At 35.9% G+C, this 24,826-nt stretch overlaps 1 protein-coding gene across 1 annotated transcript in view; it reads right to left on the minus strand.

Moving 5' to 3' along the window:
- The window catches only part of CATSPERE (catsper channel auxiliary subunit epsilon), a 128,634-nt gene that overhangs the window by 65,244 nt on the left and 38,564 nt on the right, over positions 1-24,826 (minus strand). The window contains exons 3-4 of the mRNA XM_019798515.2: positions 18,943-19,049; positions 3,068-3,560 (exon numbers count right to left, since the gene is read on the minus strand). Of these exons, the coding sequence (XP_019654074.2) occupies positions 3,068-3,560; positions 18,943-19,049 (600 nt within the window). The remainder of the gene's footprint in view (positions 1-3,067; positions 3,561-18,942; positions 19,050-24,826) is intronic.

Here is a 24,826-nt window from a genome sequence, read left to right on the forward strand (position 1 = left end):
GCCTGATGTGGGGCTCGATCCCATAACTCCAGGATCATGCCCTGAGCCGAAGGCAGACGCTTAACCGCTGTGCCACCCAGGCACCCCGATTCCTGACTTTTTAAATTTTCCATTTCCTGGGGCACCTGGGTGGCACAGCGGTTAAGTGTCTGCCTTCGGCTCAGGGCGTGATCCCAGCATTGTGGGTTCGAGTCCCACATCAGGCTCCTCTGCTATGAGCCTGCTTCTTCCTCTCCCACTCCCCCTGCTTGTGTTCCCTCTCTCGCTGTGTCTCTATCTCTGTCAAATAAATAAATAAAATCTTTAAAAAAAATAAATTTTCCATTTCCTTCCCACCTGATAAGCTTCATTAGGCATTTATTTCTTTTAGAACAGGTCTGCTGGTAACAAATTCTCTTAGTTTTCTTTCATCAAAAAATGTCTTTTTCTCCTTAATTCCTGAAAGACATTTTTGTCTAGAAACAGAACTCTAGGTTAATATTTCTTTTCTTTCAGCATTTAATATTACTTAATTGCCTTCTGTCATCTATGGCTCCTAATGAGAAATCTGCCATCACTTGGATCATTGTCTCCCTATATATGATATGTCATTTTTCTCCGGGTGCTTTCCAGTTTTTTCCCCCTTTGGTTTTCAGTAGTTTATGAATTTCTTTGCAATTATCTTATTGGAGTTTGCTGAGTTTCATGACCCCATAAGTTTATATCTTTTGCCAACTATGGGAAGTTTCTAATATTTTTTCTACATGATACTCCTTCTCCTCTCCTTCTTAAGACTTCAATGACATGAATGCTAGACCTTTTGGTATCGTCCCATAGGTCTCTAAGACTTGGTTTAATTTTTTTAAAGATTTATTTATTTATTTTAGAGAGGGAAGGAGAGAGAGAGAGAGCATGGGAGCAGAGGGAGAGGAAAAGAGAGTCTCAAGCAGATGCTGTGCTGAGCATGGGGCCTGACATGGGGCCTGATCTCATGACCCTGAGATCAGACCTTAGCTAAAAATCAAGAGTTGGACACTTAACCAACTGGACCTCCAGGTGCCCCATACTTGGTTCAATTTGACAATTTTTTCTATTGTTTAGATTGGAAAATTTCTATTGATGTAACTTCAGTTTTATTGGCTGTTTCCTCTGTCATGTCATCTCCATTTTGCTATTGAGCATATCTAATAAGTTTTCAATGCAGTTATTCTATTTATATTTAAAATACCTGGTTTTGATTCTTTAAAATAGTTTTAAGCATTCTTGTTCTTGAGGATTGTTTCTTTGAATGTATATAAGTTTAGGTTGACAATAATTTTACTTCAGTTACTTGAGTATTTTACTATCTTCTGGCTTCCACTGGTCCTAATTATTTTATTGCCTTGCTTATAATTTGTCTTTTCTGTCTGGATACTTTTAATATCTCATTAGTCTTTGACTAACATGCAATTTGTGACTGTGCAATTTCATTATTTTGTGCTAAGTGGGTTTTATTTTTTACCATATCAATTGGCATTTATTAGTATTTCTGGACTGAGAATTGATATCTTTCTTTAAGTCTGAAAAATTCTCAGTTCTTTCCCATCTCTCTAGTCTTTCATTTTGGAGTGCTGATTAGATATATGTTGGATCTTCTCTTTTCCATTCTCTTTTCTCTCCTTTATTCTTTTTTTCTTGTTTTCCATTTTTTTCTCTCAGTCTTTTATTTTGTTTAATTTCATCTTATCTAATTTCCAATGCATTAGTTATCTTTGTTGGATCTAATCTTCAATTTGAGCTGTCCATGGAATTTTACATTTCAATTTTCATTAGTTTTACCTAAGCTTATTACATAAAATGTAATATTTTAACATTTATTTTTATATATGAAAAATTTTGAAATACAATCCACATACAGAAAATGAAATGACTAGAAAAATACACAGCTGGAAGATCTGTGACAAAGCAGAAGTCTTTGTAATGAACTTGGAGATTTAGAAACAGAATATCATCAGAACTCCCAAATGCCACCCATGCTCTCTCCCAGTCACTATGTTTCTCCTTTCCAGCATAACCACCATCCTAAATTTTATAGTAATGATTTTCTTGCTTTTAGTTTTATTAATTGCCTTGACATTTGGTAGATTCCTTTTCCCCTGTTTTCCATTTATTTACTTCTATTAAAGATACTTTATATTTTGTCAACTCCAATACCTAATGTCCTTACAGGAATGATTCCACTCTTTATTGTTTCTGCTGACTCCCATGGCATCTTGATTCTTTGTGTGTTTTGTCATTTTTTACTGTGAGCTCAATTTTGTCAGAATGTTATCTGTGGGAAATGACTTGAGGGTTTATTTCTCCAGAAATTATTGTGTTTACTTATGCTTGGTGCTAGCCTTAACGTCTTTTGAACTTCTAAGAGTTTAAGCTGAGATAGATTTAATTATGTTAGGAAAATTTTTGAAGGTTCTTGTTTTATGAAAAAATGATTATCAGATGCCCTACCTCGCTCAGGCCCAAGGTCTTGTGTCCAAGTACCAAAAGTCTAAATATCTAAGATCAGCACATGGGCTTACAGCAGCTGAGATTTTGGAATTGTTTTATGCCTCTGGATTAGTGATCCAGGACTACCCCATTCCTCTCAGGATTTCCCCTACTTCCATACAGGTCCAGCTATATGCTTTAAAAAAGGTTTAAAATTTTTATACATCTTAGGTGTTTTGTAATGGAATAGCTTTAGGCTATTTTATTCATTATATTGTCAAAAAGAGGAGTTAATTCATTTTTGAGAGCACATAGAATCTTTGTTTGGGGAAAATAATTTTTTGGACCTTTTGCCCAAGTCAAGGTAAAACAAAACTCTTACAATATGGCTAAATGACTCTGCATAAAAATATACAAAATTTATTTTATTTCTTTTATTGGAAATGTATCTCTATAAAGAGGCCTCTGAAAAGTTAGGTAGGAAGATGGACTTATTTACAACCATAAATAAAATAACTCTGCAAAAAAGCTGTATAGTATACTCTCATATTTCACTGAATTAAATAATATGGTAAATATATCTAAATGTGTGTTATATACATATATATCATCTTTTACTAACCTTTAATAAATATTTGACCCAACACCATTTTCTTGTTGTAATGCCAATAATTCCACTATCAGGAAGATTTTCACTTATTCCCAGTCTTTTGAACTCAGTAAAACTTTTTATGTAAAGAATACCATTTATTAGAAAAAATATTCCATCCCGTGATAGGCTCACATCAGACACGCTGTGTCTTTCATCCTCAGTCAAAATGTTTGGAGGCACTCTGATTCTGGTCCAAGTACGGAATGAATCATTTGTTTGAAAGGTCTCCATATCGGCTACCACAACAACAGATGAAGGAACACAAGCAGCCCAGGCTGCCATTAACTGACTACCATGTGGTGAAGTGATTGGTAAATATCCAGGAATCTCAGGTATTGTCAACAAAGGAAAGGTCAGCAGGAAAATAAAATCTGCAATAAAGCAATCTTGAAAAGCCACTTGATTTCCTTTAATCTCCTTTAGCGCATCATCATATGTCATTGGTATCAAAACATGCCAGGTCCTAAAAAGAAAAAAATAGAAAATAGGAAAATAAAATAGTATCTCTCTCTTCTCTCTTCCATCTTGTACATTGTTGCCATTTACCATCTTTAAAAATTTTTTTTACTTTTATCAGTGTAAATCTGGGCTAAACAAATCAAATAGCACTAAAATGCTACCTTTGCCCCATTTCTCCTCATTCTTCACTCTTGTTCCCAAAGGAAAATAATCTTGACTCTGACAACTCTTTCATCTGCAATGTGTCTCCAAATTCTCAAATATTCTTATGCCTCTTGTAACATAAGATTTTTACACATTATATATTGGCTGCTTATATGACAGATGATGTATTTCTCATAAAATATAACTACCCATACATCTTTTCTCCCAGTAGCACAGTGTTTAGCGAAATCTATAGTGTTTACATTGTTTTACTATGTAAATATTGTTTACTACTGTGTCAGTTATTTTACTATAATTACATTTTCATATACACATATACATATTCATGATATTTCTCCTAGAGTTAATAATTATTCCATTTTGAAAATTTGTTGTTTCTCAAGTGTTCCAATAGGTAATGTGGTTCTTCACAATATCTTCCATGTGGTAAATGCAGAGGTAATCTAGTACTTGTTTCACTTCATTACTCTTTGGGCTGAAGCCACCACTTACTGGATCCAGTGTTTTGTTCTTTCTTGTTTTGCTAAAGCACATTCTTCAGTACCTCTTTGTGAAAGTATATATGAACAAAAATTTTTGAGACCCTGAGTCTCTGAAAATATTTTACATACCTGCTGGATAAATTGGCTAGCCAGAGACTTCAGAAATCTGAGGGCACTTTCTCCGGTCTTTTTGTATTAAAGTTGCCTAATGAAAAGTCAGATGATACATTGATTCTTGTTATTGTTTAAATGGGTTGCCTTTTTATAAGTTTTAGGATCTTCCCGTTTTCTCTTGGTATTCTAAAATTTGACAGGGCTGGGTCTATCTTTTGAGTGGATATACAGAGGAATTTGTGAAAATAATGATTTGCCCATGTATCTCAGAAGTTATGAAAAATTCCAAAGAGAGTTTCTCATCAGGGCAATCCAGGAGACATCAGGTTGTAGATGTTCAGTAAATGTCTCCTGAGTTTCCTCTTTCCTCTGTGATTATATACTTGGGTGATGGCATTCTGCCCACTCAGAATGTGGTCCTGGCAGGTCAGGGGGACCCATGTTGGGCAGCTGTAGGGTTGTCACCAAACCTCTGTGCCCTAAACCATGCCACCATGAAATGCAATGCTATTACTGCTGCTTGCAAGCCACACTACTTACTCTATAACATCAGTTTCAAGTACAGTTTCTACAATTATCAGTACCATTTTTTTACATTGTCCACTGGCTATATGACAATCTCACATATGTGTAGTTACATAATGAGGTATCGGTGACTCTTTTGTTTGGATGGAGAACTGTTTATCTACAAGGCCTAGAAAGGAGCCACACTCAAGGCCTGGTCAGGACATACTGAGCATTTCAATTTTCCATGTCTATCATTTTGTTTTCAAGTGTTTGATTTTTTTCATCATGATTATACACTTTTCAAAATTCTTTTACTTCTTTCCCATCTTATAACATCTTAGTTTTCTTTTATGTATATAATATCTTCTATTTCTGGGAAGATGTTATTTATGCTTTTTTGGATCTTTTCTTTTGCTCCCTGCTATGTTTTGTTTCCTCTGAGTTCCATTGTTCTCTTTATTAACTTAGGAGTCTGATGTTCATGTTGAAGCTTTCTGTAATTCTCTGGTAGTCTTTGGTTTTCCTTTAATATATAAGAGAGAAGTTGTAACAAGTTGTGCGTCAGTTCTTAGGGATACTTCTCTCTCCTCCTGTGCTCCACTGTGCTTCTCCCCTTCTGACTCCAAATCTTTTAAGTAGGTCTGATCAGCTAATGTAAAGAAAAATCCTCTTCTATCTTGCCAGGAGGATATATGTTAGGTTTCCATATGCAGGGAGCAGAGCTGGAGGAAAGGACTGAAGGCACACTGGAGGGTTCCCATCACTTTAGAATTCCCTCTGCAAGCTCTTAATTAACACAATTTCATGCTCTGCTACATCAGATACCACTTCTGTCTCTGCTTTCTACTTTCTGTTCTTGCTTCCCTTCCCATCGCTTCTCCTTGTAGGCTTGCAACTATCTTAGTGAGATAATGGGAGAGAATAGAGATAAATAAACGCATTTAATCTGCCATGTTCTGCTTAGAAATATTAGTGGCCCCTTAATTATATCCAGGAAAAAAATTCAAGCTATTCCAAATGATTTTCAGGGAATTTCCATATTTTTTTCCTATTTAATTCCACTTGCCATATTATATTTCAGGTGTGTTCTTCCTGTTTGTCTACCAAAACTGTTTGTGTTCTTACTCTCTCTTAGAGTGCCCATTCTGTCTTCCCTATTATGTTCCACTGTCTTTTAAGTTCTGCCCAGAGCTATCTCTTCTATTTTGCTTTCTTGTTTTACCACAAAATGTATCTTTTCTAAGGATAACTTTTTCTAAACCCAGATTAGTCAATCAGGTGGTGGTATTTTATGGCATCCAAGACAATAGTTTTAAAAAATGAACTTCTGATGTTCTCTATATATGCATGTTTTCTTTGTGTTTCTTTTAAAATACCACTTATTTAATAACTTTATTATTAATGTTTCACATATACAAAAGAGTATACGACACACACACACAACACACACTTAAAGAATAGTACTAAGATGAACACCTGTGTACTAGTCACCTAGATCAAGAATCAGAATGTTACCAATACCTTAGAAATGTCCTATGGCTTTCCTTCCCCCATACCCACTTGCTTACACATAATCACTGGCCCAATTTTGTGTTTGCATTTGTGTTCACATTCCTGTGCTTTTTAAAAACTAGTTTTGCCACAAATATGTCTTTTTAAACAATATGGAACTGCAAGGAGAAATAGAAAAATCCACAAGTATAGTTAGAGATTCAAAACTCCTCTTTCAGTAATTGACAGATCCAGCAGGCAGAAAATCAGTAAGGACATAACTAAACAGCACCATCAATCAAGTGTATCCAAATGACATTAAAGAATATCTCATCCAACAACCGCAGAATACACATTCTTCTCAAGTTCATATAGAACATTGACCATGACACACCATATACTGGGTCATAAAACACATCTTAAGAAATTAAAAAAAAAATTATACAAAGTATGCTCTCAAAATACAATGTAATTAAGCTAGAAGTCAATAACAGAAAGATAGCTGGAAAAATCCGCAAAGATTTGGAGCTTAAACACTTCTAAATAACACATTAGTCAAGGAAAAAAATTTCAACTGAAATTTAAAAATGTTTTGAACAAAAAGAAAATGAAAAATGTTTTGAACAAATGAAAAAAACACAGCTTACCAAAATTTGAAAGCTGAAGTGAAAGCAAGGCTTAGAGGGAAATGTATGGCATTAAATTGCATATATTAGAAAAGAAGAAAGATCTAAAATCAATGCTCTAAGCTTCCACCTTAGAAAACTAGAGAAAAAAAAAAGCAATACAAACCTAAAGGAAATGGAAGAAAAAAAATTGCAGCAGAAATCAGTAAATTGAAAACAGAAAACGGAGAAAGATGCCCTAATACCAAAACCAGATAAAGACATTACAGGTAAAGTTGCAGACCTTTTGAATTCAGCAATGTGTAAAAAGAATTATATACCATGGCCAAATGGGATTTATTCCAGTTATGCAAGTCTGGTTCAACATTAAAAATCAATTAATGTAATCTACCACACCAAAGGTTAAAAAAAGAAAAAGCATATAATGACATCAATAGATGCAGAAAAAGCATTTGACAAAATCTCACACCTATTTATAATAAGAACTCTCAGATAACAAGCAATGGAGAGGGACTTTCTCAACTTGACAAAGGAGCATCTACAAAAGCCATGCAAAAAACTTAATAATGAGAAACTAGATCCATTCCTTCTATGAACAAAGGCATAGATGTCTCCTCTTACCCCTCCTATTCAATATCACACTGGAAGTGTCTACCATAATAAGATGAGAAATGGAATAAAATGCATACAAGACAGAGAAGGAAGTAATAAAATGTTCTTTTCTTTTTTTACATTTAAAACATTTAAAAAATTAACGTATAATGTATTATTTGTTTCAGACGTACAGGTCTGTGATTCTTCAGTCTTACACAACACCCAGCACTCACCACAACACATACCCAACCACCCCACCCCCATCCCCCTCCACTCCAGCNAAAATTTGACAGGGCTGGGTCTATCTTTTGAGTGGATATACAGAGGAATTTGTGAAAATAATGATTTGCCCATGTATCTCAGAAGTTATGAAAAATTCCAAAGAGAGTTTCTCATCAGGGCAATCCAGGAGACATCAGGTTGTAGATGTTCAGTAAATGTCTCCTGAGTTTCCTCTTTCCTCTGTGATTATATACTTGGGTGATGGCATTCTGCCCACTCAGAATGTGGTCCTGGCAGGTCAGGGGGACCCATGTTGGGCAGCTGTAGGGTTGTCACCAAACCTCTGTGCCCTAAACCATGCCACCATGAAATGCAATGCTATTACTGCTGCTTGCAAGCCACACTACTTACTCTATAACATCAGTTTCAAGTACAGTTTCTACAATTATCAGTACCATTTTTTTACATTGTCCACTGGCTATATGACAATCTCACATATGTGTAGTTACATAATGAGGTATCGGTGACTCTTTTGTTTGGATGGAGAACTGTTTATCTACAAGGCCTAGAAAGGAGCCACACTCAAGGCCTGGTCAGGACATACTGAGCATTTCAATTTTCCATGTCTATCATTTTGTTTTCAAGTGTTTGATTTTTTTCATCATGATTATACACTTTTCAAAATTCTTTTACTTCTTTCCCATCTTATAACATCTTAGTTTTCTTTTATGTATATAATATCTTCTATTTCTGGGAAGATGTTATTTATGCTTTTTTGGATCTTTTCTTTTGCTCCCTGCTATGTTTTGTTTCCTCTGAGTTCCATTGTTCTCTTTATTAATTTAGGAGTCTGATGTTCATGTTGAAGCTTTCTGTAATTCTCTGGTAGTCTTTGGTTTTCCTTTAATATATAAGAGAGAAGTTGTAACAAGTTGTGCGTCAGTTCTTAGGGATACTTCTCTCTCCTCCTGTGCTCCACTGTGCTTCTCCCCTTCTGACTCCAAATCTTTTAAGTAGGTCTGATCAGCTAATGTAAAGAAAAATCCTCTTCTATCTTGCCAGGAGGATATATGTTAGGTTTCCATATGCAGGGAGCAGAGCTGGAGGAAAGGACTGAAGGCACACTGGAGGGTTCCCATCACTTTAGAATTCCCTCTGCAAGCTCTTAATTAACACAATTTCATGCTCTGCTACATCAGATACCACTTCTGTCTCTGCTTTCTACTTTCTGTTCTTGCTTCCCTTCCCATCGCTTCTCCTTGTAGGCTTGCAACTATCTTAGTGAGATAATGGGAGAGAATAGAGATAAATAAACGCATTTAATCTGCCATGTTCTGCTTAGAAATATTAGTGGCCCCTTAATTATATCCAGGAAAAAAATTCAAGCTATTCCAAATGATTTTCAGGGAATTTCCATATTTTTTTCCTATTTAATTCCACTTGCCATATTATATTTCAGGTGTGTTCTTCCTGTTTGTCTACCAAAACTGTTTGTGTTCTTACTCTCTCTTAGAGTGCCCATTCTGTCTTCCCTATTATGTTCCACTGTCTTTTAAGTTCTGCCCAGAGCTATCTCTTCTATTTTGCTTTCTTGTTTTACCACAAAATGTATCTTTTCTAAGGATAACTTTTTCTAAACCCAGATTAGTCAATCAGGTGGTGGTATTTTATGGCATCCAAGACAATAGTTTTAAAAAATGAACTTCTGATGTTCTCTATATATGCATGTTTTCTTTGTGTTTCTTTTAAAATACCACTTATTTAATAACTTTATTATTAATGTTTCACATATACAAAAGAGTATATGACACACACACACACACACACTTAAAGAATAGTACTAAGATGAACACCTGTGTACTAGTCACCTAGATCAAGAATCAGAATGTTACCAATACCTTAGAAATGTCCTATGGCTTTCCTTCCCCCATACCCACTTGCTTACACATAATCACTGGTCCGATTTTGTGTTTGCATTTGTGTTCACATTCCTGTGCTTTTTAAAAACTAGTTTTGCCACAAATATGTCTTTTTAAACAATATGGAACTGCAAGGAGAAATAGAAAAATCCACAAGTATAGTTAGAGATTCAAAACTCCTCTTTCAGTAATTGACAGATCCAGCAGGCAGAAAATCAGTAAGGACATAACTAAACAGCACCATCAATCAAGTGTATCCAAATGACATTAAAGAATATCTCATCCAACAACCGCAGAATACACATTCTTCTCAAGTTCATATAGAACATTGACCATGACACACCATATACTGGGTCATAAAACACATCTTAAGAAATTAAAAAAAAAATTATACAAAGTATGCTCTCAAAATACAATGTAATTAAGCTAGAAGTCAATAACAGAAAGATAGCTGGAAAAATCCGCAAAGATTTGGAGCTTAAACACTTCTAAATAACACATTAGTCAAGGAAAAAAATTTCAACTGAAATTTAAAAATATTTTGAACAAAAAGAAAATGAAAAATGTTTTGAACAAATGAAAAAAACACAGCTTACCAAAATTTGAAAGCTGAAGTGAAAGCAAGGCTTAGAGGGAAATGTATGGCATTAAATTGCATATATTAGAAAAGAAGAAAGATCTAAAATCAATGCTCTAAGCTTCCACCTTAGAAAACTAGAGAAAAAAAAAAGCAATACAAACCTAAAGGAAATGGAAGAAAAAAAATTGCAGCAGAAATCAGTAAATTGAAAACAGAAAACGGAGAAAGATGCCCTAATACCAAAACCAGATAAAGACATTACAGGTAAAGTTGCAGACCTTTTGAATTCAGCAATGTGTAAAAAGAATTATATACCATGGCCAAATGGGATTTATTCCAGTTATGCAAGTCTGGTTCAACATTAAAAATCAATTAATGTAATCTACCACACCAAAGGTTAAAAAAAGAAAAAGCATATAATGACATCAATAGATGCAGAAAAAGCATTTGACAAAATCTCACACCTATTTATAATAAGAACTCTCAGATAACAAGCAATGGAGAGGGACTTTCTCAACTTGACAAAGGAGCATCTACAAAAGCCATGCAAAAAACTTAATAATGAGAAACTAGATCCATTCCTTCTATGAACAAAGGCATAGATGTCTCCTCTTACCCCTCCTATTCAATATCACACTGGAAGTGTCTACCATAATAAGATGAGAAATGGAATAAAATGCATACAAGACAGAGAAGGAAGTAATAAAATGTTCTTTTCTTTTTTTACATTTAAAACATTTAAAAAATTAACGTATAATGTATTATTTGTTTCAGACGTACAGGTCTGTGATTCTTCAGTCTTACACAACACCCAGCACTCACCACAACACATACCCAACCACCCCACCCCCATCCCCCTCCACTCCAGCTGACCCATTCATTCTTCAGTAGGATGCTCTTTAGCCTCCATGGATTTGAATTCTTTCCAACTTTCCTCTTGTGATGAGTTACAGTTTCAAAGCACTGTGGTCCAAAAATATTCAGAGAATGATCCCAGTCTTTTGGTACCAGTTGACACCTGATTTGTGACTCAGGATGTGATCTATTCTGGAGAATGTTCCATGTGTACTCGAGAAGAATGTGTATTCTGTTGTTTGGGATGGAATATTCTGAATATATCTGTGAAATTCATCTGGTCAGTGTGTCATTCAAAGCCCTTCTTTCCTTGTTGATCTGCTTGGATATCTTTCCATTCCATATAATATTATTATATTATTATCAATACGTTCTCTGATTTTGTTATTAATTGGCTTATATAATTGGCTGCTCCCATGTTAGGGGCATAAATATTTACAATTGTTAGGTCTTCTTTTTGGACAGACCCTTTATGATATAGCGCCCTTCCTCATCTCTTCTTACAGTCTTTGATCTAAAATCTAATTTGTCTGATATAAGGATTGCCACCCAGCTTTCTTTTGATGTCCATTAGCATGATAAATGGTTTTCCACCCCCTCACTTTAAACCTGGAAGTGTCTTTGGGTCTAAACTGAGTCTCTTGCAGACAGCATATCAATGGGTCTTACTTTTTTATCCAATCTGATGCCCTGTGTCTTTTGACTGGGGCATTTAGCCCATTTATGTTCAGGGTAACTATTGAAAGATATTTAGTGCCATTATATTGCCTGTAAGGTGACTGTTACTGTATAGTGTCTCTGTTTCTTTCTGGTCTGTTACTTTTGGGCTCTCTCTTTGCTTAGAGGACCCCTTTCAATATTTCTTGTAGGGCTGGTTTGGTGATCACAAATTGTTTTAGTTTCTGTTTGTCCTGGAAACTTTTTATCACTCCTTCTATTTTGAATGACATCCTAGCTGGATAAAGTATTCTTGGCTGCATATTTTTCTTGTTTATACCCTGAATATATCATTGCCAGTCCTTTCTGTCCTGTCAGGTCTCTGTGGATAGGTCTGCTGCCAATTTAATGTTTCTACCCTTGTAGGTTACAGATCTCTTGTCCCAAGCTGCTTTCAGGATTTTCTCTTTGTCTCTGAGATTTTTAAGTTTCACTACTAGATTTCAGGGTGTTGACCTATTTCTATTGATTTTGAGGGGGCTTCTCTGTGCCTCCTGGATTTTGATGCCTTTGTTTCCTTCCCCAGATTAGGGAAGTTCTCACTATAATTTGCTCCAATATACCTTCTGCCCCCCTCTCTCTTTCTTCTTCTTCTGGGATCCCAATTATTCTAAATTTGTTTCACTTTATGATATCACTTGTCTCTCGAATTCTCCCCTCGTGATCCAGTAGTTGTTTATCTCTCTTTTTCTCAGCTTCTTTACTCTCCATCGTTTGGTCTTCTATATCACTAATTCTCTCTTCTGCCTCTTTTATCCTAGCAGTTAGAGCCTCCATTTTTGATTGCATCTCATTAGTAGCCTTTTTGATTTCAACTTGGTTAGATTTTAGTTCTTTTATTTCTCCAGAAAGGGATTCTCTAGTGTGTTCTATGCTTTTTTCAAGCCCAGCTAGTATCTTTATAATCGTTATTCTGAACTCTAGTTCTGACATCTTACTAATGTCCATTTGATTAGGTACCTAGCAGTCAGTACTGCCTCTTGTTCTTTTTTTTGAGGTGAGTTTTTCCATCTTGTCATTCTGTCCAGAGAAGAATAAATGAACGAGAAAACAAAATACTAAAAAGGCAACAATGACCCCAGAGTAATATATACTATACAAATCAGAAGAGACCCAAAACTGGGGGGAAAAAAAGAATATAATCAGACAGGTGAGCAGACTAGAGCAATATGCTGGATTCCGTCTGTATTTTGGTCTGTTTTTTTAGAAAACTAGATCCCAAAATTGTAAAGAAAGAAAAACTTGTATACATACAAAAATAAANACTTTTTATCACTCCTTCTATTTTGAATGACATCCTAGCTGGATAAAGTATTCTTGGCTGCATATTTTTCTTGTTTATACCCTGAATATATCATTGCCAGTCCTTTCTGTCCTGTCAGGTCTCTGTGGATAGGTCTGCTGCCAATTTAATGTTTCTACCCTTGTAGGTTACAGATCTCTTGTCCCAAGCTGCTTTCAGGATTTTCTCTTTGTCTCTGAGATTTTTAAGTTTCACTACTAGATTTCAGGGTGTTGACCTATTTCTATTGATTTTGAGGGGGCTTCTCTGTGCCTCCTGGATTTTGATGCCTTTGTTTCCTTCCCCAGATTAGGGAAGTTCTCACTATAATTTGCTCCAATATACCTTCTGCCCCCCTCTCTCTTTCTTCTTCTTCTGGGATCCCAATTATTCTAAATTTGTTTCACTTTATGATATCACTTGTCTCTCGAACTCTCCCCTCGTGATCCAGTAGTTGTTTATCTCTCTTTTTCTCAGCTTCTTTACTCTCCATCGTTTGGTCTTCTATATCACTAATTCTCTCTTCTGCCTCTTTTATCCTAGCAGTTAGAGCCTCCATTTTTGATTGCATCTCATTAGTAGCCTTTTTGATTTCAACTTGGTTAGATTTTAGTTCTTTTATTTCTCCAGAAAGGGATTCTCTAGTGTGTTCTATGCTTTTTTCAAGCCCAGCTAGTATCTTTATAATCGTTATTCTGAACTCTAGTTCTGACATCTTACTAATGTCCATTTGATTAGGTACCTAGCAGTCAGTACTGCCTCTTGTTCTTTTTTTTGAGGTGAGTTTTTCCATCTTGTCATTCTGTCCAGAGAAGAATAAATGAACGAGAAAACAAAATACTAAAAAGGCAACAATGACCCCAGAGTAATATATACTATACAAATCAGAAGAGACCCAAAACTGGGGGGAAAAAAAAAGAATATAATCAGACAGGTGAGCAGACTAGAGCAATATGCTGGATTCTGTCTGTATTTTGGTCTGTTTTTTTAGAAAACTAGATCCCAAAATTGTAAAGAAAGAAAAACTTGTATACATACAAAAATAAAATTAAATACAATGAAAGGATAGAATGTAACTGTAAAAATGGAAATTAAAAAACAAGAAAAAACAAAAGAGAAACAAACAACAACAACAACAACGAAGGAAGCAATATAAACAGACAGCTGAATAGAACAATCATTATCACCTGAGTGTATTTTGGTCAGTTTGTTAGAGGAAAGAACATCTCAAAATTGTAAAGAAAGAAAAGCTTATATATACAAAAATAAAATTAAATACATTGACAGGATAGAATGTAACTATAAAGATGGAAATTTAAAAAGACATTAACAAAACAAAACAAAGGAACAAGAGAGGGAGAGAAAAAAAAGAATACGATCAGGTGGGTGAATAGAACAGAGCCATACACTCGATTTTGGGTGTATTTTGGTCTGTTAGAAGAAACTGCATCCCAGAATTTTAAGGAAAGAAAAACATATATATATATACACAAAAATAAGGTTAAATACAATGAAGGGATAGAATGGGAGTGTAAAAATGAAAATTTAAAAAGATTTTAAAAAAAGGAATTGATAAGAAGTTGGTTGAAAAAGAAGAAAAATTTTTTAAAAAAAAGAAAGGAAAAAATAAAGACAATTTAAAAAATTAAAGTTGAAAGACTAAAGAATCATGGGAAAAAAGCCATGAATTCTATGTGCTGTATTCCCCCAACGCTGGAGGTTTATGGTTCTCATTGATTGTTATTTTTTTTTTAACTTTTTTTTTTTTTAAAGATTTTATTTATTTATTCAACAGAGATAGAGACAGCCAGCAAGAGAGGGAACACAAGGAGGGGGAATGGGAGAGGAAGAAGCAGGCTCATAGCAGAAAAGCCTGACGTGGGGCTTGATCCCAAAGACTAAAGAATCATGGGAAAAAAGCCATGAATTCTATGTGCTGTATTCCCCCAACGCTGGAGGTTTACGGTTCTCATTGATTGTTATTTTTTTTTTAACTTCTTTTTTTTTTTTAAAGATTTTATTTATTTATTCAACAGAGATAGAGACAGCCAGCAAGAGAGGGAACACAAGGAGGGGGAATGGGAGAGGAAGAAGCAGGCTCATAGCAGAAAAGCCTGATGTGGGGCTCAATCCCATGATGCCGGGATCACTCCCTGAGCCAAAGGCAGAGGCTTAACCTCTGTGCCACCCAGGAGTCCCCTCATTGATTGTTAAACTTAGTCTTGGCTGGATATTCTTGCTGATCTTATGGGGGAGGGGCCTGTTGTGTTGATTCTCAAATGTCTTTGCCCCAGGCAGAATTGCATGGCCCTTGCTAGGGGCCAGACTAAGAAATCTCCCCTTTTTTGCTCTATGTGGCTTTTGTTCCCTAAAGGCTTTCGGGCAGCTTTAGAGGATGAGAATGAAAATGGCAGCTNTGATGCCGGGATCACTCCCTGAGCCAAAGGCAGAGGCTTAACCTCTGTGCCACCCAGGCGTCCCCTCATTGATTGTTAAACTTAGTCTTGGCTGGATATTCTTGCTGATCTTATGGGGGAGGGGCCTGTTGTGTTGATTCTCAAATGTCTTTGCCCCAGGCAGAATTGCATGGCCCTTGCTAGGGGCCAGACTAAGTAATCTCCCCTTTTTTGCTCTATGTGGCTTTTGTTCCCTAAAGGCTTTCGGGCAGCTTTAGAGGATGAGAATGAAAATGGCAGCTTCCTAGTCTCTGACCCTGGAGCCAAAATCTCTGGGCCCACTCCTCAGTGAGCTCTCCGAGAAAAGCAGTCAATCACTTCTCTCTCCCTAGTCTCCGGCTACACTCTGNCTCCTAGTCTCTGACCCTGGAGCCAAAATCTCTGGGCCCACTCCTCAGTGAGCTCTCCGAGAAAAGCAGTCAATCACTTCTCTCTCCCTAGTCTCCGGCTACACTCTGTCCTCACTGACCTGTGAGGGAGAGTTTCTATATCAGGCACATGACCCAAACCCAGTAGACTCCTGTACTGCTCCTCCTGGGGGAGGCAGGGGAGTCTTCCCAGTTCTGCTGCTTGCTGGGCCCCTGCTCAAACAGCAGTGGCCCGACTGTGCCGTGGATCACAGTTTATGGCAATCTCAAGCTGAGAGCCCACTTCTGGGCTCACTCTTTGCAGCCAGCTTCCCTGCTCTGATACCTGGGAACTCTGATACCCCTAGTGAGGGTTCCACCGCCCCCCAACTTAGCCACCCGAGCAAAATCCCTCACCCAAGCAAAGTTCTAAAAGAACAGAGGAACAAAAAAGACATGAAAAATATAGAAAGAGAAACTAAAATGGCAGACATAAATCCAACTATATCAATAATAACATTAAATGTGAGCATACCGAACAGTGTAATCAAATGGCAGGGATTATCAGACTGAAAACAAAATAAGTTCCAATTATACATTGTCTATAGGAGATACACTTAAGATTCAAAAATACAAATATGTTGAGGGGCGCCTGGGTGGCTCAGTTAGTTAAGCATCTGACTTTGGCTCCGGTCATGATGTCAGGGTCCTGGGATGGAGCCCCACGTTGGGCTTCCTGCTCAGTGGGGAGTCTGCTTCTCCCTCTCCCTCTGTCCCTCCTCCTGCTTGTGCATGCTTTCTCCCTGTTTCTCAAATAAATAAATAAGTAAAATCTTTAAAAAAATACAAGTATGTTGAAAGTAAAGTGTAAAAAATATATTACGCAAAGTCAACCATAGAAAGCTGGAATGGCTATAGTAGTATCAGAGAAAATAACTTTAAAGCAAAAATAGTACAAAAATAAAGAACATTTTATAATGTCAAGATAGTCTATCATCCATCAGGAAAGTATAATAATTATAAACATATTCATCTGACAACAGATACCCAAAATACATGAAGTAAAAACTGACAGAATGAAGGAGGAAATAGACAATTCAACAATAATAGTTGAAGACTTTGATATACCACTTTCAATAATGGGATAGAATAACTAGCAAAAGATCAACAAAGAGCTAGAACACTTAAACAACACTCTATACCAACTAGACCTAACAGACATCTACAGGACACTCTACCCAACAACAGCAGACGATATGTTCTTCACGAGTGGACAAGGAAAATCCTCCAGGGCAGATTGCATGTTAGGCCATAAAATGAGCTTCAATACATGTAAGAGAATTGAAATCACACAAGATATTTTCTCTGACAACAAAGAAATGAAATTAGATACCATATGACTCACAATTTCAATCTTAGGTATACACCAGGAGAAATAAAAACATTATGTCTACACAAAGAGTTATAAATAAATGCTCACAGCAGCACTATTCATAATAACTGAAAGTGGACAAAACCAAAATGTCCATCAACTGAAGAATGAATTTTTTTTTAAAGTTGGCATATCCATATAATGGAATATTATTTGGCAATTTTTATTCCTTTTTAGGAATGGAATAATGATACATTCTACAACATGAATGAACCCTGAAAACATTATGCTAACTGAAAGAAGCCAGTCACAAAAGACCATATATTGTATGATTCTCTGGATATGAAATATCCAGAATAGTCAAATTTATAGAGACAGAAAATAGATTAGTAGTAAGGGCTGGGAGGAGGAAAGAATAGGGTTTCTTTTTGAGTTGATACAGATGTTGTAGAATTAAACAGTGGTGATAGTTCCACAACTCCGTCAATATACTAAAAGCCACTGAATTGTACACTTTAAAAGAGTGAATCATGGGTATATGAAGCTCCATAAAGTTAACAGTAGAGAAGAAACAAATGGTACCTATAACCTTCCGACCTCTCTGCTAAATCAGACAAGCCTTTAGTTGGTTTTATGACTGTTTCTCCTACCTCCCTATCTCCCAAAGTTTTATAAAGTGAGCAAGAATTTTAGCCCCAGATTATTATGATTGTTCAAAACATCTTCTCTCTCTGAATGTCACCCTTTACTTTACCCATGAATTCAACTTCTTTGCATCTCCTGAAATGTGTCTGCTTTCTCAGGTCTCTGCTTGAGAGCTCTTGTATATTGCCTCTCTCTTTGGAATACTCCCCCAATTGGCTAACTTTTCTTTTCAATAATGCAGATGTCGCCTCTTTAGGGAAGTCCTCCTTGATTCCCTTTCATACAAACTTGGATTGGTGCACCCTCTATTCCATTCACCTGGGTCCACCTCTATTTGTTTACTTGTCTCCCCAACTATGCTAAGATCATTGAGGGTAGGAATTGCATCTTTTAGTTATAAGCACCTTGCCCTGTGCCTAGTTTTAATAGATTAAAAGAGGCTATCTAAACCCCATAATCTCTTACCGAATTTAACAGTAACAGATTTTATCTCTCAGGTGGGATGTGTTGTGTGTATGTGTGTGTACTGATGGTGGTAATGATGGTGGTATCGGCTACTCCACTGCGGTTCACTTTTCTGAACCATCGGGAAGCATTTTCAGATATCGCCAGGATTTGCCAACACCCTGAATGAGGCTCTGGGACTGAAGTTTAGCTATTAATACCAGTCGTAAAATAATAATCCAGAAATGTGACTAGCAGTTTCTAAATTGGTAATTAGTTTTGATTATTACAATTTTTTTCTGTATCATGAAAGAAGCTACTTGGAAATTACATATATTACATGAAATTCCACTAGGGGTTTAAAATTTCTTTCACTTTATACGCAACTAATGAATCATCGAGCTTTACGTCAGAAGCCGGGGATGTACTATATGGTGACTAACATAATATAATAAAAAATCATTAAAAAATAAATAAATAAATAAAATTTCTTTCACTTTAATTTCTGATTGTTATTTTACTAAATTTTAAAAATAAAATTTATGTATGAAATTTTAAAATTAAATACCCATTCTCCATTTTGTCATGTGGAAGATAAATTCTTTTCCTCAGAGTTGTATATATGGCAGGCTTCTGTCCCAAAGTGGCCAACTGCTTGGTAAGTGTTATGGAATTCTGTAAAAAAAAAAATCCTCTTTTTACTTTTCATAGACAACCTTATTCTGAAATTAAATCATGATATATTGAATTCGTTATTTTAGCTAAGACATTATATTTATACATTTACCAGATTTTCAAGAGTCAGGTTTTTTTCTACCATATAGCTTCCTCCCCATTGAGCTTTACGAATCACAAAGAGGTTGTAATACCATTTCCAACATATTGAAAATGCCACACATAATCAGATTCCTGAATGAATTGAGATTATGGGGACCTTTAAATAAACACCCTTATTTTTTTTTAAAGATTTTATTTATTTATTTGTCAGAGAGAGAGAGACAGCCAGCAAGAGAGGGAACACAAGCAAATAAACACCCTTATTTTTTTTTAAAGATTTTATTTATTTATTTGTCAGAGAGAGAGAGACAGCCAGCAAGAGAGGGAACACAAGCAGGGGGAGTGGGAGAGGAAGAAGCAGCNGAAGATTTTATTTATTTATTTGACAGAGATAGAGACAGCCACCAAGACAGGGAACACAAGCAGGGGGAGTGGGAGAGGAAGAAGCAGCCTCCCAGTGGAGGAGCCTGATGTGGGGCTCAATCCCAGAATGCCGGGATCACGCCCTGGGTGGAAGGCAGACAGTTAACGACTGAGCCACCCAGGCGCCCCTCAATACGCTTATGTTTTAATTTCANCTCAATCCCAGAATGCCGGGATCACGCCTGGGTGGAAGGCAGACAGTTAACGACTGAGCCACCCAGGCGCCCCTCAATACGCTTATGTTTTAATTTCAATGAACTATGTAATGGGGTTTCTAAAACTAATCTGTTAGAATTATTTCTATATAAATCTGACTTTATAACAACATATTCTTTTTTTTTTAAAAAAAGATTTTTATTTATTTGAGAGAGAGAGAGAACACGAGGAGGAGGGGCAGAGGGAGAGGGAGAAGCAGACTCCCCACTGAGTGTGGAGCCCTACTTGGACCCTACTTGGACCCCTCACAGGGATCCACATGGGGCTCCATCCCAGGACTCTGAGATCATGACCTGAAGTAAGGCACTTAACCCACAGCCACCCAGGCACCCCCAACATACTGGTTCAAGGTAGGTTTCAAACGCCATCTTGAGGCTTTAACAAAAATTCTCTTAGTATAACAATAGATCTGACATGCTTCCTCTTTTTCTAATGAGATTTAAGGAGTAGTTGAATTGATTGGAATTTTTCCCATAGGCATTTTTGGAATGGGGCAATGGTTTCATTATAGGGAATCCCTAGAATAAAAAATCAGATAATGAGGGTCAGTCTAAAATTCCACAGCTTCTGGGGCACCTGGTGGGCTCAGTTGGTTAGGCCTCTGACTCTTGGTTTTGGCTCAGGTCCTGATCTCAGGGTTGTGAGATCCAGCCCGCTTCTGGCTCCATGCTCAGTGTGGAGTCTGCTTGAGATTCTCTCTCTCCCTCAGCCTCTGTCCCTCCCCCTGCTCACACACACACTCTCTCTCAAAATAAATAAATAAAAACCTTTAATAAAAAACAAATAAAATGAAATTCCATGGGTTCCTTCTGCCCTAATCGTCCAATAATGCTCCAGTTAACCTTCAACAAAGGAGCCCTTGAAATTGCTATGATGGGTGTCAGAGTGTATTCATTGGGACAAGGGGGTTATCTAATAGGATTTAACCTACTTTTGAGAGTGAATATGGTCAGGTAAGGCCTCCCTGAAGCATACACATTTATTGATTTTGATAGAGAAGTATAGATTTGCCTGGTATATAATAAATAATGGATATTTTAAATTTTATCTCTGAAAATCTTATTCATTAATCAGAATTTTATTTTTATTTTTTATTTTTTTCACTATTCAGAATTTTAAATACAACTGTCTTTTTTTTTTTTTAAGATTTTATTTATTTATTTGACAGAGATAGAGACAGCCAGCGAGAGAGGGAACACAAGCGGGGGGAGTGGGAGAGGAAGAAGCAGGCTCACAGCAGAGGAGCCTGATGTGGGGCTTGATCCCATAACACCGAGATCACGCCCTGAGCCGAAGGCAGACGCTTAACCGCTGTGCCACCCAGGCGCCCCACAACTGTCTTTCATATAACTGCAAAGGAAAGGAATAAATGTAACATAGAATAAGACAAGAATAAAACGTTATAAGTGACACATACCAAAAATATAATAGAAAAAAGGATAGTTTAAGAAAAAATTAGGACAATCATTCAAACAAGCTTAAAAACATGTTTTTCCATCAAGAGGATAATTCATTGCCATTAAAGATAATTTTATAGGGGCGCCTGGGTGGCGCAGTCATTAAGCGTCTGCCTTCAGCTCAGGGCATGATCCCAGCGATCTGGGATCGAGCCCCACATCAGGCTCCTCCGCTAGGAGCCTGCTTCTTCCTCTCCCACTCCCCCTGCTTGTGTTCCCTCTCTCACTGGCTGTCTCTCTCTCTCTCTCTGACAAATAAATAAATAAAATCTTTAAAAAAAAGATAATTTTATAAATATGGCAAAAATTAACACATAGAAATTATAAAAATAAAAAACACATTAAGTGTATTTCTTAGAATTTACCAAATGTAGGCTACTGTTATATATCCATGTTATATAACTAGAAGTCTATATAAACATCATTTTTAATGACAGCTTGATAGTCCATTGAGTGAATTATCATCATTGATTTAACACTCCCCTACTGGACATTAAGATAATTTTTATTTTTTCACTATTGTATATATTATTGCCATGGATATCATCAGATGTACTGTCTTTTCCACCATAAGGACTATTTTTTAAATTAGATTCTTGGAAATGTGATTAACTGGGTTAAATGCTATGAGCACTTTAAAAACTCTTGATATATACTATTGAAATGATTTCTAAAAGGATGGTACCAGTTTATTTTATTAGTAGTAATCTATGACAGAACAAATTTCATGAGGCTGATGTCAAACTCTGTATTATTATTTTTAAAAGTATTTTTCTAGTTATCAATATATGGTTATAGAANACAAATAAATAAATAAAATCTTTAAAAAAAAGATAATTTTATAAATATGGCAAAAATTAACACATAGAAATTATAAAAATAAAAAACACATTAAGTGTATTTCTTAGAATTTACCAAATGTAGGCTACTGTTATATATCCATGTTATATAACTAGAAGTCTATATAAACATCATTTTTAATGACAGCTTGATAGTCCATTGAGTGAATTATCATCATTGATTTAACACTCCCCTACTGGACATTAAGATAATTTTTATTTTTTCACTATTGTATATATTATTGCCATGGATATCATCAGATGTACTGTCTTTTCCACCATAAGGACTATTTTTTAAATTAGATTCTTGGAAATGTGATTAACTGGGTTAAATGCTATGAGCACTTTAAAAACTCTTGATATATACTATTGAAATGATTTCTAAAAGGATGGTACCAGTTTATTTTATTAGTAGTAATCTATGACAGAACAAATTTCATGAGGCTGATGTCAAACTCTGTATTATTATTTTTAAAAGTATTTTTCTAGTTATCAATATATGGTTATAGAAACTAAATATACTTTGTGTTTATCTCATATGTTTTTTCAGCAGCATTGATACATTGGACTAATCTCCCCTCGGAAGCACTCTTTTACTTGGCTTCCATGTTGCCATTTGCTCCTTGTTCTATTAGAGATCCCCAGGCTTGGTCCCAGATTCTCTTCCTCCCAGGACCCTTTCTCATAGAACATTCTCTTCCTAGGTAATCTCATTCAATCACATGGCTTCAAGTATCATTCAATTCCTAATAAATTCCCATACAATTTGGACCAATTCTTGGTCCCAGATCCCAAATTTTATATCTAGCTGCAGATCCATGTACCTAACTAGATTTTTAACAGTGATTTTGCTTGTCTGACAAACACTTCAAACCAATATGTCCAAAACTACACTGCTGCCTCAAGGCTCTGCCTCCTAAACCTGCATTAATATTTGTTGAATGAATAAAGAAGAAAAAATCTCACCACCCAGAAGAGAGTATTGTTCTTTTACAATACAGCTGTGAGAGGAACATTCCAGACAGAATGAACAGCAGTTACAAAGGCTCTGAGGGAGTAGAGGAATTATTATGGTTGAGGAATTGAAAGGAAGATAATGGCTAGAATGTAGTAAGAGAGAAATAGTACAGGAAAAGGTTAGATAAAAGACAGGCAGGAACCACATCATTCTAAGCGTTGTCAGTCCTGGAAAAGAGTTAGGATTTTATTCTTAGTACAATGGGCAAATGTTAAAGACATTTTAAAATAGAATTATAACTATTTTTTTTAATAGTTTGACTCACAAGAAGTGAGTCAGCTTTCCCCAATGATAATAGCTTATGTAATCTTAGTGCATGTCAAAACCCAGGAGATTGATGATATAACACTGTTAACTCGGGTATGAACCTTATTAAGATTTCATCATTCTTTTTTACAAAGTGCTTCTTTTTTTTGTATAGTTCTGTGAAATTTTATCATATGTCTAGATTTATGTAACTGTCACCACAACACAGAATTGTTACAGAATACAGATTATGGAACTGTTCCATCACAAATAAGAAAGGCCCTCATGTTAATCCTTAAGAGTCACAACTGCCTACTAACTCTAACTTCTGGCAACCACTTAACTGTTTTCAATTACTATAGTTTTGTCATCTTTAAAACTTCTATAAATGGAGTCATACAGTACGCAACACTTAAAATTGACTTTTAAATCCAAATTGTTGGGTGGATCAATAGTGCATTCCTTAAACATAAAAGGTAAAACTATAAAATCCCTAGAAGAAAACAGACAGAAATCTTCATGACATTGGATCTGGCATTGATTTTTTGGATAGGACTCCAAAAGCATACACAACTAAAGGAAAAATAGACAAACTGGACCTCATCAAAATTTAAAACTTGTTTATACCAAAAGACCTATCAAAAGAGTAAAATGGCAACTCACAGAATGGAAGAAAATATTTGCAAATCACATATACTACAATGGATTAATATACAGAATATATAGTGAACTTCTAAAATTCAACAACAAAAACAACAACAAAATCCAATGAAAAAATAAGCAAAGGACTTGACTAGCATTTATCCAGAGAATATTATACAAATGGCCAATAAGCACCTCAAAAGGTACTCAGCATCACTAATCCTGAGGGAAATGCATGTCAAAGCTACGGTGAGACACTACTTCACGTCCGTTAGGACGACTACTATGAAAAATAAAAGTTTTACTAATAAAGTTTGCCAAGAATTTGGCAAATGAAGAATTAATGCCTATCCTTCTCAAACTCTTCCAAAAAATCAAAGAGAAAGGAATGCCCCCAAAGTCATTTTTCAGGGCCAGCATTACCCTGAAAACAAAGCCAGAAAAGGACATTACCAGGAGACAAATTGTAGTCCAATATTCCTGATGAATAGGTGCAAAAATTCTCAACTACATACTAGTCAACCAAATTCAATAGCACATTAAAAAGATCATACATGATGATCAAGTGGGATTTTTCCCTGGGATGCAAGGATGGTTCAACATATGCAAATCAACAAGTGAGTTACATCATATGAATAGAATGAAAGACAAAGATCATACGATTACCTCAGTAGACACAGGAAAAACATTTGACAAAATTCAACATCTGTTTATGATTAAAAACTCCCTTACAAATTATGTGTAGAAGAAATGTACCTCAACATAACAGGCAATATCTGAGAAAATCACTAACATCATACTCAATGGTGAATGGTCGAAAACTTTTCCTCTAAT

The sequence above is a fragment of the Ailuropoda melanoleuca genome, chromosome 8, assembly GCF_002007445.2.
Source record: "Ailuropoda melanoleuca isolate Jingjing chromosome 8, ASM200744v2, whole genome shotgun sequence".
NCBI lineage: Eukaryota > Metazoa > Chordata > Mammalia > Carnivora > Ursidae > Ailuropoda > Ailuropoda melanoleuca.